The sequence below is a fragment of the Acipenser ruthenus genome, chromosome 12 (genome assembly GCF_902713425.1).
Source record: "Acipenser ruthenus chromosome 12, fAciRut3.2 maternal haplotype, whole genome shotgun sequence".
Classification (NCBI taxonomy): Eukaryota; Metazoa; Chordata; class Actinopteri; order Acipenseriformes; family Acipenseridae; genus Acipenser; species Acipenser ruthenus.
The window spans coordinates 39,404,645-39,420,469 of record NC_081200.1 but is presented as its reverse complement, the minus strand read 5'-3'; the positions used below and the strand labels follow the sequence as shown (position 1 = coordinate 39,420,469).

At 37.6% G+C, this 15,825-nt stretch overlaps 1 protein-coding gene across 3 annotated transcripts in view; it reads right to left on the bottom strand.

Annotated features, from left to right (window-relative positions):
- Positions 1 to 14,735, bottom strand: part of LOC117417270 (tyrosine-protein kinase JAK1-like) — a 28,316-nt gene extending 13,581 nt beyond the window's left edge. Inside the window, exons 1-6 of one of the 3 annotated variants that reach the window (XM_034029272.3) lie at positions 14,474 to 14,735; positions 7,472 to 7,680; positions 5,965 to 6,088; positions 2,578 to 2,731; positions 1,489 to 1,652; positions 678 to 1,023 (exon numbers count right to left, since the gene is read on the bottom strand). In XM_034029272.3, coding sequence (XP_033885163.2) covers positions 678 to 1,023; positions 1,489 to 1,652; positions 2,578 to 2,731; positions 5,965 to 6,088; positions 7,472 to 7,652 — 969 coding nt within the window. In that variant the 5' untranslated portion in view covers positions 7,653 to 7,680; positions 14,474 to 14,735. The remainder of the gene's footprint in view (positions 1 to 677; positions 1,024 to 1,488; positions 1,653 to 2,577; positions 2,732 to 5,964; positions 6,089 to 7,471; positions 7,681 to 14,473) is intronic. The other 2 variants (XM_034029274.3, XM_034029273.3) reach the window with 2 other exon arrangements.
- Between the last annotated feature and the right edge of the window lie 1,090 nt (positions 14,736 to 15,825).

Below are 15,825 nucleotides of genomic sequence, written 5' to 3'. Positions count from 1 at the left end.
TGAGCTCACACAGAGCGAGCTAGTGAGGAGTCTAAACAGGTCACAGTTCAGAGGCAGGAAATGAAAGCTCTGCCTGGATAGGTACACTTGAAACGAGTTGGCATGATGCTACTAGCGCTGACACAACCATTCAAACAAACACCTCTTCTAATGTATAGTTTCATACATGGCATTGATTCTTAACAAGGCAGTGTAGCCAACAGATATCATGCACAGAAAACAAATGTGTAAATTACATCTGACATTACATTTTTTTCCTAGACTATTTTTTCCTCCACAAATTAAAAAAAAAACAATCAGTTTGAATTTTGAAACAATATTGAGCAACGTGAAAAAACAAACCACGCTAGTTTTTACTGCCAGTGGGGTCACTTCAATTGTGTTAAACACTGGGGGATGCATCAATATATTCCATTAAAGCTACCAGGATGGGTTTTCCACTTTCCCTTACGAAGTACACCTTCGTTTAAGTTAAATAGTCTGGTTTAAAAGGATGCGCACTATAAAAATAAATGTAACTTAAAAGAGTCAAATGTAAACATGAAACAACTGGAATTATAGAAAGCGTGATTGCAGCATCATTTTCCGACTCACGCCTAATCATGACAGTGATTACAATGGAAAACAGGGCCACACAGTGCCAGTACTGGACTTGTAGTGAAGTCTAATGTACATACATTGGGTGGCTTGAGCCTCCACTGTATTCCCACATTGCCAGCCACCTGCACTTCATACAGAGGAAGGTCCGCCCCTCCGAAGTGCTTTGAAAGGGACTTCTCGTTCTCCGCACAGATCTGCAGCATGGAGGTCTCGTAGATTTCAGAGCCGAAGTGCTTGGTCAGGGTCTCCAGGGTGGACAGGTACTTCACTTTGAGGTCGTGCATCGACACGTTGCTGTCCGAGATGGTCTTGTTACTGAACTCCTTCAGGAAACTCTTGAACACGTTGTTTATTCTGATGCGAGTCAAGAAGTTCCGCTGCTTGATGGTCTTGTTCAGAGTTTCAGGGATGTATCGTTTATAACTAAGAGAGAGGGGGAGGGAAATCTCTCTGTTATTGCAGTTTTACCTCCAAGCTAACTGCTCTTTATTGTAATGCTTCACCGCTCTCTGTTTAAATATGCTGCCACCAAAAGCTCTGCTTGCAAGTAACACACTGCTGCTTGGATCTGGGTAAGAGCAAATGCACACTTGACTGTAGAATGCTATCCTTTGCAAGTTGTAAATAATAGAGATTGACGTGCCTTCCATTAAAATTGTATTCCAAAATGTCATAAAACATTATAAATGTGTTCAAATTAAAGGGTACTTATAAATAAGGTACCTGAGCAACAATTGTATTCTCTCTCTCTTCTTCAATGTCAGTTAGTGTATCTATGAAGCAATGCCGTTGTAAAAAATATATAACAAATATTGAATGTTCCCTGTCATTCTTTAATACTGACTATGACAGAAAGATCTAGTATTCATAACGAAATACAATTTGAACCTGATTTCTCCAGCAAGCCCTGGCAGGGGTATCATCTTCTGGATGGCGTGGTGAGATATTGCCAGCACTGCCATGCCAAGGCACTCGTTCTCAATCTCGTGAACCTCCTGGTCAGTCCGAGGGCTGCGTACAGGTGCGAGACTCCTAACGAAATCATACTGCCCCTGAAAGACAAAACAATACCCTAGTGAACGGTCAGAGTGATACAACAGGGTATGGAATTGTAGAACCACTGCATTCCAAACAGCAAGATTTTCACAATGTTAACTTATTTCTATTTTGTTTTTTTTTCCCCCACAAATACTATAATGATCTTTCCTATATTAGATTAAACTCCCCATTTTAAAAATGAAAGCTCCTTCACTTTGTAAAAATGTGCTGAATGTATGCATTTTGGCACATCAGAGTGCACAAAATAGAATAGCAACATAGTGCTTAATGTGTCATTCTGGACTGGAACATTATACTGTACTGAAGAAACTGAAGTTTATTTCATGCTGCATGTTGTTCACCAACACCAACATTTCCAAAACAAATTCAGCCAGCATGTGCAAGGAAATAGTTAAAAGACACAACAAAATGATAAGCTTAGATAGGAGCACAATTCACAGAACACTCACACACAGACACTCACACACTATCAAACCATGTTGTGTATCCTAGCTGGGAAATTCCCACCACACTTTCACTTAGTGTAAGTCTTCCAAAACAAGGAGGATTAAAAGAGGAGGGTTGCATTATGATTGAACAGGAAAAATCGCCTCTCCCCACGAGAATGTTTCCAGCCTCCCTGCACTTTTTTTTTAAATGTGCATTTTAAAACATTTATTGCAAATTTGCAATTAGAAATAATTTCTATCCGATACTAGCACATCCAGCAAGGATGGCGGCAGTTCAAAACAGATATTTAATTATTTTTAATCTTTAGAGCACCGATTCTACATGTAATGGAGGTGTTTGTTAATGCAAAAAAAAAAAAAGATTATACAAAGTAAATGACGTTAGGTCATTCCTTCTTGGGAAACCACATTTTCATTTGATAAGGCATCTGCAAACATTCTGCACAGTCTATTTTGTGTGTGTGTTTACCTGTGCAAACAGGTATTCCAATGATGAGGCATCAAGGAGGGGAGTGCCTTCTGGAGTTTGCTGTGGACCGTAACCGTTCTTCTGTTTATTCAAAGAGTGCCTCCACACAGGAGACTCGTTCTCGTTAGTCCCGTGCCAATTTGTAAAGTAATACCTGTGAAAGAAATGTTTCCCTATCAGCATCAATCCAATGCAATCCGTCTAATGCCAAGATGACTAAAGTGATTTTTGAAATTGTTTCTGTGTGTTGCTTTTGACCTCATAAAAATCAATGTTTAGGCATTTGTGGTTTGTTTAAATAGGAAGCATTTCTTGCCTCTCAATAACATTATTGGTCATCCTTTTACTGAGCTAACAATCTACTGGCTCTCACTGCTGCATCCTGGTACTTTACCCTTGCTGCAGTTCACATGGTCTGATTGCTATAGATCATTTCTACTTGGTTTGAACTACAACACATGAAGTGATTCGGAACCAGAATCCAACTTTTCATCTATGGAGTTTAATACAAAGAATATATTTGTCTATTAAATTACATTTAGGAACACTGTTCGCTGTATAAACCACAGCTACATTTAGACATTACATTTTGCATATTTAAATGCACAAGAGCTTTTAAATAGTACACCAAAACCAATAACATTAAGACTATTTCGTTTGACTGCGGACAAGTTTAAATGTTACTTTAGAGTACAAAACTTAGTTAAAGGTCCTTTCACACCACGCAACATTTTCTTTTTTAATACTGTGATGCAGCTTTCACACCGGCCGCATAGCAAAGCAGATGGGGTCTGAAATAAAAGGTGTTCCTATTTCTCTTGCGCATTCATAGTAAATGTACATATATATACAAAATCAACACGTCAAATAATTGTTTTTTATTACCATGTTCAAAATGAAACAATATATATAAATATTCTTCAATAATAAGCATGACACGTTAAATTGATTGTTTCTGAGTAGCCTACAGAGCACTCCCCCTTTTAAAAAAAACAAACAAACCAAAAAAAAAAAAAAACACAGAGCTGAAAAGTCAAATCACACAGACGGGCACTGTGCCCAAGAAGCAGGGCATCACAACGATCAGAAAAAAATAAAAAGATAAACCTCTACTTTTAGCTACAGTTTGCAGGAAATCAAAAAATATGTTAAATGGTAATGTTTAGTTTTAGAGAAACTAAATGTAAGTATTAATTAATATTTTTTAAAGATGCAAGCCCACTTTTTTGTTTAAAAAAATAAATTAACAAACGCTGTGTGTATGTGAAGATCACAACCGAGACTTTACAGTACCATACGATCTGTGTTCATTTACATGCTCGCTCAGCTACATAATACAAATCTCATTCGCTGACCTACACAGCTTCACGTAAATGCTGCGTCCATACACAACCAAACAAATTTACAGATACTCGCATATTTGTATTTTCAGTGCATGACATACTGCATTTTAAATGGAAATAAAGGAAGTGCCTAACCAAATGTGTTTTTACATTCATTAACAAGATTTCACTGACTTTTGTTAAAATTCACAATTTCTGTGACAAAATTGTATCCTTAATCATCATCATCACTACCGCTTCCTTTTTCTTGTTTTGAAACAGTTTGGTTGTTACAGAAACAACAGGGCAACTTAAAGCACAGGCAGAGACTGGGTGCCAACTCAGTAACTGAAAGCATTCCAGCCCAGAAATAACTACCAAAGAACAAGGCTTGCTTCGACAAGCAGTTATAAGCGTTGTTAACTATGAGCAGCCATAATGCTATGTTTCAGGCCTCTGTCTATTCATTCGCCATAGTACCAGTCAGGGATTTCAACACTTGTACAATAGTTCAGCAAACACGTCATATGGGGTTCAGCATTCTCAGAACGATGAACACTGGAGAATGCAGAAACAAGATCAACAAGATACGCTACACAAGAAACACAAAACAGTGCAAATGCTAAAAACGTCAACAAAAAAAATCATAGAAACCTTTTGCTGCACCTTTTTTGTTAAAAAGGTTAACCAGGGTAAAAAGTTATTTCCCAATTTAGCATTGCTTCAATGCTGAGTGACACAATAAATACAATATTCAGCTGCTGTGTTTACATGATGATTCTACTCTGAACTCTGTACAAAATATTGTGGTTTCAATTACAAAACCCCCTATGCCTAAACACTGTGAAGGAGCTACAACCAAATACTACCAAAATCCATTTGAAGTGGCTAAGTGCTTTGGTTGCTGCAGAGTCGATTCCACTAAATGGTGAGCACACAAGCACAGTAAGCAGTTAATTGAATAAACATTCAAGTTTTAACCAAGGATTCAATTTTAACGGTGATACCTGTGTCGTAACAGCAGCTTTTAAAAACGTACCAGATGACAATACAAAACAACAGCTGTGATAAATACATCTGATGGGTTTGGGGGATTTGTATGCATATGCAGTACATTACGTGCAGCCGGACAAGGACAAAAAATGTTTTGTAAAAGAAACAGAATCTAGTTACATAAATAGAACAGCTTTTGTCATTTAAAAAATGCATGGGAATTTCAGAGTTAATACAAATTCTCTACCATCAACTAGGTGCTCAACGACTATGCAGCCTCTGCAAGTAAACAGGAAGTTGCAAATTCAGGAAAAGCTTTATTTTTTTGCCACAAGAAAACATATTTTTTTAGTGCACGTTTACCACAAAACATGTATGGGAGTCGGCAGTTAAATACCAAGCTGTTAAATATATGAACAATCCAAACCTCCTTCGAGAATTCAATAGTAGAAGGAATTGCAATGAATTATTCTGAATTGCAAACAAAAATGTAATGAAGTCAGCAGCAGCAGCAGCAATCAGAATGTTTTTTAAGTTAACATGTATTCTTCTTTACACAGCGTATCTATGTTTATGGCCCGAAACATAAACAGGGCTAAAAATCACCACATATACAAGTGGATTCAGAATGTGTACTGACATCGGTGAAATTTAGTCCCGTGCAATAATTCTCAGAGATTCTCCGTTTTTTGTTTTTTACAGGACATCAGGACCTTCTGTCCCGTGTGAATCGACCATGTCAGTGTTAGAATTGATACAGCATTTCCATAAAAATTGAACTGTTTCCAAGAAGGGAACGAATTACATTTTCTTCGCCTTACCAGTTTTTAGCAACAAGTGCAAGTTCAAAGGCAAATTTTATAACAAGAAAATAAAAATGTAATTAACGTAATAAAACAAGCCAGAAACAACTTAGTTACAACTAGAAACAGAAACTGTTGGGAGCAATGCCTTGCTAGTTTTATACTGTTAAAATAGTTTATTCCTTTCAGAACTCTTGCCTTGCACTTGTTTCTATAGGGCCCTTTGTTATCTACACGGGCACCTTGACCACTTCCAGATTCACACTTACCTCATCCGGTAATGCAACTTGATGGCTGTGTTCTCGTCAACTTCAAATGTGTGATTTGGTGGATACCAAATGTTCCTGCCCTCATCATAGAGCGCAAACAAGTTGTGACAAAGTGGTGAAATATCTGTTACAAAAAGAACACATACGTTAGCATACCTTTGTGGAAAATAATAGCATGTTTCTGATGACAAAATGTTATGCATGTGAGAAATACATTCCCCATGTGAGTGACCTCAAAACATAAACTGTATCACATAGTGTACTTGTGTGCTGATTGAACTGGCAATACCGATAAGTTCTCAGGATCTGCATATCTCTCTCAAGTCGAGTCAACACTTTTTACTTAGTGTGGCAGGCCAATTTACAGAAAAAAATCAAATCTAGGGGGGAAACAGACAGTGGAGTTGGAAAAAACTCTTCAATGGCAACTTATGTAAACTGGTGTCAGGTTTTTAGAAGTGGAAATGACCTTGGCAGCTTAACTTTTGTCCTGCTCAGTGGCGTTCTGTATGGACCCTGAGAGGCCTCACAGATTAAAAAAAATCTATTGAACATAATGCTTTCCAACTGTATTGTGGCAGAAAACAAATGTAATTGGTTTCAATACAGCTGCAGTCCCTGTCTCTGCAGTGTTGAACCCCATCTGGTCATTTTGTTTAAATTCTGAGGACACACAACCCCCCGCATCGACCTCCAACCCTCCTCACACGGCTTCATCTGAAGGTGTAACAAAACCTCCCTGTCCCACAACTACATGGATAACCTGCTAGCAAGTCTACTGCAAAACAACTCCCCATTTAAAGAAATGCACAGTGTTAACACTGATTGTGCAAAATAATTGGCGAATAGAATAAAAATAAGAACATTCCCCCTGTGCCAGCTTGTCCATCAAGACTGTCTCCTGGGTTTCCTGGAATGAAAATGTTTGCAGAACACCAGCACAGGACTGGACAGCACATCTCAAGCAAGTCCAGACTGCAGAAGTGTGTCAAGAAGCAGCAGTGGCCCAAATCACAAAACCCTCAACACTTTAACCACTGTAATAAGACCCAGCAGAGATGGGAATAAGACTCCTGTTGCCTAGCAGTTTCACCCATTCCAGGTTTTAATACAAGCTTGATTAGCTACAGTGTATAGGTACTGTTACAAGCTCAGATGTGTCTTATTAAACTCATAGTAAAACCAGGATTGGATCAAACTGCTATACAATGCTAATCTTACAACCGAGAACACTCTAGACTCTAGAGTTAAACTTAGAGCAGGTCTGGGAGGGAATATCTTTCACACGCCAGGCAGCAGGTGTGGCTCTGCCTTTTTATCAACACATATTTGAAAGGTGAAACATTTGTTCTAAAGTGTAAACTGTGATCTGGGGTGCAAGAACTAAGGTGTTAGTTCTGCCAGGGGTTATCTGAAACCAGTCCAGCCCCACCGAGTTACGCAACTTAAAGAAACACACTGTCATTTTTAAACCTGTAATACTGAAAGTAATGCACAAGGTACATACTGCATTTCTTGGCACCATCTGTACACAGATCTTCTGTTCTGTAGTCTCCTTTGAAAAACTCCAATGGACTGACGTCTGGGAGGTAAAAGTGGATTCCCAGTCCTTTTGGAAAGACAGGAATTTGGCCTTCAGTCCTTCTTGAGTATTTCATCTTGATACACAATGCCCTGCCAAGTTCCATCACAGAGGTCTGTTATAGTCAGATCCTACTGAGAAAGAAAAAAACAAAAATGTAAAAAGTTTCTGAAGGAAATGGTAGCATAGCAGCTCTTTCCCCTCTTGCCCGAAAACATTTTGACAATAAAACAATAACACTACAGAACCCATAACTAGGATATTTGCATGCGCAAAGTATCTATTTTGTGCATTCAAATATCACTGCCAACAATAATGGACTGTTACGTAAGATGAGGCTACATTGTTGCAAAAACATTTACTCATTCTATTTAATTAACCAGGATAGAACCCTTGAGATATACGTCTCATTTACAAGGGGGTCCTGGCAGGAGAAGCCAGCAATAAATAACATTATAAAATGAATGGCAAAAGTAGAATAACAAGAAAACAAAACCTAACTTTTTCAGGACTTTAAACTTGGGAACACCCATCCAATCTGACATTTCATGGGTAGTGTCGTGCTGGATCAAACAAGGGTACACTGCACAAATGCGAAACCGCCCCCCCCCCCCCCCCCCCCCACATATATATATATATATGTGAAAGAAATAGTAGTGGTTGCAACATGGAAGAAGTGCATGTCTACCAAGTAGAAACCTAATAAAGTCATATAACCTCAACATGGCAGCAATATTTGGTTACAGGTCAATGGGATGAGTAATCATAGTTTATGAGATGATGAGCAGTTGGTAGCAGCCAATTTTACAAAATCATATAAAATCCCTTCTCTTCATTCATAATGGTGTCGGTATTCAAGCAGGCTTGAGGTCAGCGAGTCAGTCAGTGAGTCGCCAAAGAGCTTCAGATGATCTGCGACACCGTTTTCCAGTTCGGTCAACATGTATAACATCCCTCACATCCCTTCTTCACCCTTTTTCAATGTGGACACCATGTATACATCTACAGGGTGTAGCAAATTCCCACCATCAATGCCCAGACAGTGTACATACAGTACAGTGCCACCAACCTCAATAAAACATTCTAAGAACCAAACTGGATAATGTCCCTAATTTCTGTTTCATGGAAACCAAGCTAGTAGGACTGTATTGTGTCAATTATAGTTGTCACAAAGACAGGTTGTCTGGCAGGGTCCTTTTACAAAATATAAAGAACTGCCTGGCAGACCTGTACCGAAGCAGTGAGAGCGCTACTCAATGAGAAAAGAGACGCTCCTCCTGTGTTACATCACTATAACATAGCAACCCCAATGCTGGTACTTGGAAAGAGCTTCAGAATCTGCTCTGAGAAAAAGGAGTGTCCCCCTATAAATAAACACTGTTAACACGTCAAAGGAAAACAGTCAAGAACAATGACGTGTGTGTGTGTGTGTGTGTGTGTGTGCGTGTGTGTGTGTGCGTGTGTGTGTGTGTGTGTGCGTGTGTGTCACCGCACACAAATAGGTCGGTTTGTTCCTTTGATAGGCTGACACAAGAAGACACATGCTATAGAGGGGATGCTTAACACTGGCATTAGGCTTACACTTCCTTCTTGCAGGGCAAGCCTGATTTGTTCAACACAGCACACCACTAAGTTTACAGCTAATATTCTCCATCCACTGTGTGCATAGATAATACATGACAGAAACACAACGACTTCCTGGATTTGTAAAATAGAGTATACTTTAAACTACAAGTAATTCTCAAAAAGAAAAGAATTTGAATAATCTATCGTGTTACAGTGGTTCAGTTTGCCTTTTGGGACAGGCCACTACTTGATTGCAATACCCTTTAAAGTGCTATTTTTAGAAACATTGTTAGACACTTTACAGCATACAGCAATGTAAGTTTGAAAAAAAAAATGACTCAGTGCTTCTGGTAAATTTCTACATCAAATACATTATACTTAATGTCACAGAGAGTTGCTCATCGCTTCTGGGTGCAAATGGACTCAAACAGGAAATGTAACGGTGCTCTAGAAAAATACGATTTCTGAATTCATTTTGTTGTGTTTTTTATTGGGGTAAATGATCACTTCCTTTTAGAAAGCTCAAATGTATTTTTTCTGAAAAAGTACACAGTGGTTAAGTATTATAAAACCACAAATAATTACTTTCTTACTTGCTTTATCTGCACACACAATTAAAGGCAGGCATTCACAGAATTATGAGTTTGCTGACTATACAGACAGATTTGTATCATTCACGCACACAGCCTTCCTGTAAGAATAGGAGATAATTTCACTGCAACAACAAACAGAAACTAAGAGTGAATTCAGAAGACCCTACCAGGTACGGGTTTAAAAAGCTTTTGATTTTTTTGAACTACTGGCGGTCCTTGGCGATTGTCCATCAGCGGGCGGTTGGGCTGAAGGTTCGATGAGAGTCCACAAACAAAGGGAATTCAACTTAAGACTTTGATTATATCTCATGACTTCTACATAGCCTAATTCAGTTCCCTTCAGTAGCAGTATCAATCCTATACACATATAGGCATTGGGCACACTGTCTGTACATCGACAACATGCAGCAACAAAACACACGTCCTCCATTTACTCCCAACTCTCTCATCAGAATCTCGCATGACCTTTAGTCTCACAAACAAGACACTGTCATTTCTTAAAGGCACAGCACTCAAAACATAATTGTCAAAAGTTGCCAACATATTTCTTCTACAGTATTTACTGTAATGGACAAGGCAATCTAAAACTGTATTATTATTATTACTATTCAGATTGAAGTTTCCCCATGCATACCACGAAACTACGTAGTTTCCGCACGTTCTCTATGGTTGCAGAGAAGTCCTCCCTGTTGTGAAGTATTTTTGATGTGGTCAACGATAGTAATTTTGTTTGTAACATTCTACAATTAGATACCCAAGCAAACCAAATTAGATCGACGTCTTGCACATTGGTTGCATTTTCACTCTCTTTAATTGACAACATAGGACTGTGGGAAATTAGCACAGCACCTTTAATGTCAATCTTACCGCTATTTTGTAATTAATCCTGTATAAAAAAAAAGGATCTCTGTAAAAAAATAATATACAATTTAACAAATCAGGTGAAGTGTTCCAAAATGCAGAGTTATCTGGTGGAAGGACATACTGTAGTGCTAACACAGGGGTCTCCAACCCTGGTCCTGGAGAGCCCAAATCCTGAAGGTTTTACAGGTGTCTTTATGTCACAAGTGGCTAAAAATTTGGAACATGTTAATCCTCACTAAGCCGAAAACTATTAAATTAAGCAATTGAGAAATTAGTTGTAATGAAAACCAGAAGACCCTATGGCTCTAGGACCAGGGTTACAGACCCTTGTTCTAACATCTAGAGGACCATGCGACTACCTGAGAGCAACGATTCAATACTGTTCATAGAAGCACAGTGCATTTAAAGATCTTCATTAGACCCTAATGAAACGACTGCACATGTGTGCAAAGTAATGACATAATCTTACAGTTGCTTATAAAAATTGGACAGAGGTGGTCGACACCAATGAATCATCTGTGTAACAAAACCTATCTGCAGAAGGAGAAGTCAGGGTGAGGGAGGGGATAGACCCCAATACAAGGGAGCAGAGATACAGTAGGCCAGGGTCACTCAGAAGTCCAGTACATCCTATTGCTCTGTGCGTGAAACACCGCAACATGTAACACAACTTTACCAAAGTGATGGCGCAACAACTCAGCTGCTTTGGACGCACTATAATCAGAATGAATGTGACACACAACACTGCAAGGGAGGAAGGAAACCGATATTGTTCCGAACCATGCAGTGTTTTAAAAAATTAAAGTAGTACATCCTCAAAAGACCTAAGTTTGTGTATGTCGTTGTTCCTTGATTGAGCAGTTGTGTTCAGTATAGTACTTCTGTTTATCTGCAGCTTAATCTCAATAACAAAACAAGGTGCCATGTCCTGTTTATTACAGGGCTGTACACTTTATACACAAGCACAGGACCGCCCTCCCTCATACACAAAACAAGCAAGTTCCCATTACCTTTGACCCTTTCTACCATCCCAATCACAACAGTATTTAGAGCAGAGATGTCAAACTCAGTTCCTGGAGGGCCGCAGTGTCTTCTGGCTTTCGTTCCACCCGAGCTCTCAGTTACTTAATTGGTCTAATTATTTGATTAAATGGACACATTTACCACTTCTCTTCAGGCCTCAGAATGTTTCACAGGTGGTGTACCTTGAATCAAGTGCATTTTTAAAACCATCAACTGGAAAAGACCTTGAAAAATATTAAATATGTCAAATTGAACAAATAATTAGATCAATTATGTTAATTGAGAGCTTAAGTTGGAATGAAAACCAGAAGACCCTGCGTCCCTCGAGGACTGGAGTTTGACACCCCTGATTTAGAGATACCATTCACTGTAGGTCACTTTTGACATCAGCTGGAAGGAAACAACCAATTACCACTTGAGGCGGCACATCCTCCCAGCCCGCAGGGCTGCCTCTAGTGGTTTCTTTATGTTGCTGCACCCAGCTGGGGCAGCATTGGTGTGAGGAATGTCTCCATTGCAGCCGTTTCTGGGTTAACCGTTTCAACTTTCACTTACAAATTTAGTAAATCTAACAGTTAGAACAAATATTCCAGCTTAAGAGAAGTGAAACAGAACATTCTTTAAATTGTTTTGCACACGTATCTAATGACGTGTCACAGCCAGCTGCAAGTCATAAACAATTCCAGATTTAATGCGGTGTTGGAACTAGATGTTGACTAAACAGCTTGATGATACTGTTCTTGTGCAACAAGCCTCCACTGCTACCCCATCAGTTAAAACACTGATAACCGCTATAAAATATCTCTGTGTTATCACTGAGTAGCATTCAGTCTTGGCTTCCTTGATAAACAAGTTTTTATTGTTCCAATGAGGATCAGTGAAAGGGAGTTTTAGGATATTTTTAAATCCCCTTTTGTGGACCATCTGATGCCTATATGTTGGGGGATTCCCATTTAAAGGTGTAGTAGCTCTGGTTCATTGTCTAAAACGGGGACATATAAGCAAGCAGGTTCAATGAGGATCTGAAACCATCTGAGGACCATAAACAAACTGGACTGTCAAGCGGGCTGCACATCAAGGCTAAATTATGGAAGAATGTAGTACAGACACCAAGGGATTCCACTTTTAGTAAAAATAAATAAAAATGTGAAGTCTGTTTTCTAGTACATTTGGTGTTCAGCTGTTTTAGTGGACTGTTCTATAAGAACAGTCTAGAATAGTATTGTAAATACTTGAGCTTGACTCGAGTTTATACTTTCAAATACACAGGTCAAGCATATACAGTAATTAGTACAAATATGAAGATAAAAATAACATCAAAACACCAGTTGAACTCAAAATCAGCATCATTCCTGTACTCTAAAATGAGTCACTGATATATGGTATATGCTGTACAAGTACATTCTGAAGAAAAGAGGATAAAGTGTTTTTTTTTTTTGTAATTTCATTCCACTAAGTGTTAACTAACTATAGTGGTAGTTCATGCAAGGAAATACAGTTAAAAATGAAAATTATCATAAATAACTTAAATTGGTAATATTTTTAATGCTCTTATTTTTTAAGCTGGAAATTTAATAAAAGCAATTAGCTGGCTATTAAATTTATATATATATATATATATATATATATATATATATATATATATATATATATATATTATTTTTATTTATTTATTTATTTATTTATTTATTTTAATAGCCAGCTAATTGCTTTTATTAAATTTCCATTTAAAAAATCATAGCATTTAAAATGATTACCAATTTGAGTTGTTTATGATATGAGTGCATTAAGGGTGTTCTGTAAAAACATATGTATATATTTAACAATTTAAAAATACAAACGTACTGTGTTACTGTCCTCTTTAACAAGGGACAAACGTATACGAGCAGATAGAGAAATAACGAATTGAACGAATCGTTTTACCTGTGCCAAGGCTAAAAAAATAAATAAATAAACAAAAGGAGAAAAAACACAGAACTTGTTTTGTTTTGTTTTGTTTTTAATACTTTTCTTTTGAAATAAGCGGAATCTTTACACTTTGGCTTTTCCTAAAACAGAATATACAGGCTGGTATCGCTTTATATATAGTAACTTTACTCCGTATATCTCGTGGGTATGTATGGAGATTTAAACACCGCTGGACTGGTAAGTATTCCTGGAATCAAACTAGCATTTCTACACACGAAAGGCAAAAAAAAAAAAAGAAGAAGAAAAAGAAAATGCTGTTCACAAATTATGACTAATGGTTATTCCCGTGCCGTTTGGGACACGGCATCGGTATTAAAGTTAGAAAATACCTCAATAAATACGGCAATGTCTCCGTCTCTTCTTCTAAGAAACGTTACGAGAGTATTTTGAAGAAAGTTTTGCAAATGACTACCTTAAACAATTGTCGACTTGACTGTATTGTCAAGCACGTAAGGTACACAGTGTCATTTCTGGGGTACACTTCAGAAATTGAACATTTGCCAACTCAGTTTCACTGTAGATTAAACCATTTATTTTTATTTTTATTACGACAGACTCATAATAAACAAACATTTGATATTTTATAAATTATATACATCACCAACGAAACACGCTCTCTTAAATATAAAACAACTTTAGTCATTGGCCCGATTCAAGCAACAAAAATAAACACGTTATGAAACTGCCTTGGTGAAACATATTTAAGACAACTTAAAACTGCGATTTGGGAAACACAAATATTCCTATAAATATTCAATTTGACCCATGCGGAGATTGTATTTATAAATCGAACAACTTTTTTCCTTAAGGCCCACTTTTTAACAACGCGAAGTGTATAACTGCTATTTTACAAGGGAACTTTTTTTATTTAAAACGATCGACACTCCGACGTTAGCTGGTATATAAAACTCACCTACTTCCGTGTCTTCTTGTCCATAAACAGTTTCTTGTTTTTCATACGGAGCTGGTTTGATCGCGGGCAGTCACGAATGAATTACAGTAATTTAATATGGAACTGAGTGAGTTTTTACATTAAATTCCCCTTTTCCTCGCCTTTCTTTCAATAAATCCAAACCCTCAGCGGAGACAACAGCGCTTCACTAAGTCTTCCTGTCAAAGGCTAGACATTCCCGAAAATCTGTCGCCGTCCGACCGAGTGAAAGCCACAACAACCAATCAGCGATCGCTTGAGCAGTGCTGTAAACTTTAACCATGCAGGTGCTGAATAAAAACAGAATGAACGTTTTTGATTATAGCTAGGCGACCGCCGTGACAAAAATACAGCCCGAATGGCCTCCTCTCGTTTGTAAACTTTCTTATGGCCTCCTCTCGTTTGTAAACTTTCTTATGGCCTCCTCTCGTTTGTAAACTTTCTTATGTTCTTACAACATAAGAAAGTTTACAAACGAGAGGAGGCCATTCGGCCCGTCTTGCCCGTTTGGTTGTTAGTAGTTTATTGATCCCCAAATCTCATCAAGCAGCTTCTTGAAGGATCCCAGGGTGTCAGCTTCAACAACATTACTGGGGAGTTGGTTCCAGACCCTCACATTAAAGGAGATTAGCATTTTTATTTCCAAATGTCATTTTTTTAAATTGATAACAGGATAGGAAAGAAAGAAAGAAAGAAAGAAAGAAAGAAAGAAAGAAAGAAAGAAAGGCAATTGTTAATATCTTGTTTTGTCACATCGCATATGTGTTTAATACATTTAAAAATGTTTATTATTAAAACGCTACATTAACATTTAAACACTAATTGTACAGGGCCTTCGTCTTATTTTAGGATAAGGAAAATGTGCCCACATTCACATAAATATTAGTATTTATATTTCATGTATTATTTTCTCATCCTTGATTAATGATGATGTAATTGGGATACAGAATGTATTTGTAAGTCTGCTTTAAAAAAAAAACAGTTGGAAGGATTAAATGAGTATTTTGATGCAGTTAATGGGTGCAGGTTATTAAATGTTTATTTGATTTTAGTTTCCATTGTGTGGCATTGATTATTCACTTCTGTATCAGTAGAGGAAACAAAGAAACAAGAAAAGGAACGAGCAAACAACACAGAGGTGTGTAGCTGGGACAGTCATGTAGGATTTCTCTACAAATCTTATCCAGACAGCAGAACCACAGAGAAAGAACAATTATAAAATATATTATTCTATTTTTTTTTTAAATCAACACCTGCAAAACATATTTTGTTCATTTTTTTATGTTTTATTTTGAAGCTATATCAAACAACAACCTAAACATTTTTTTTCAGCT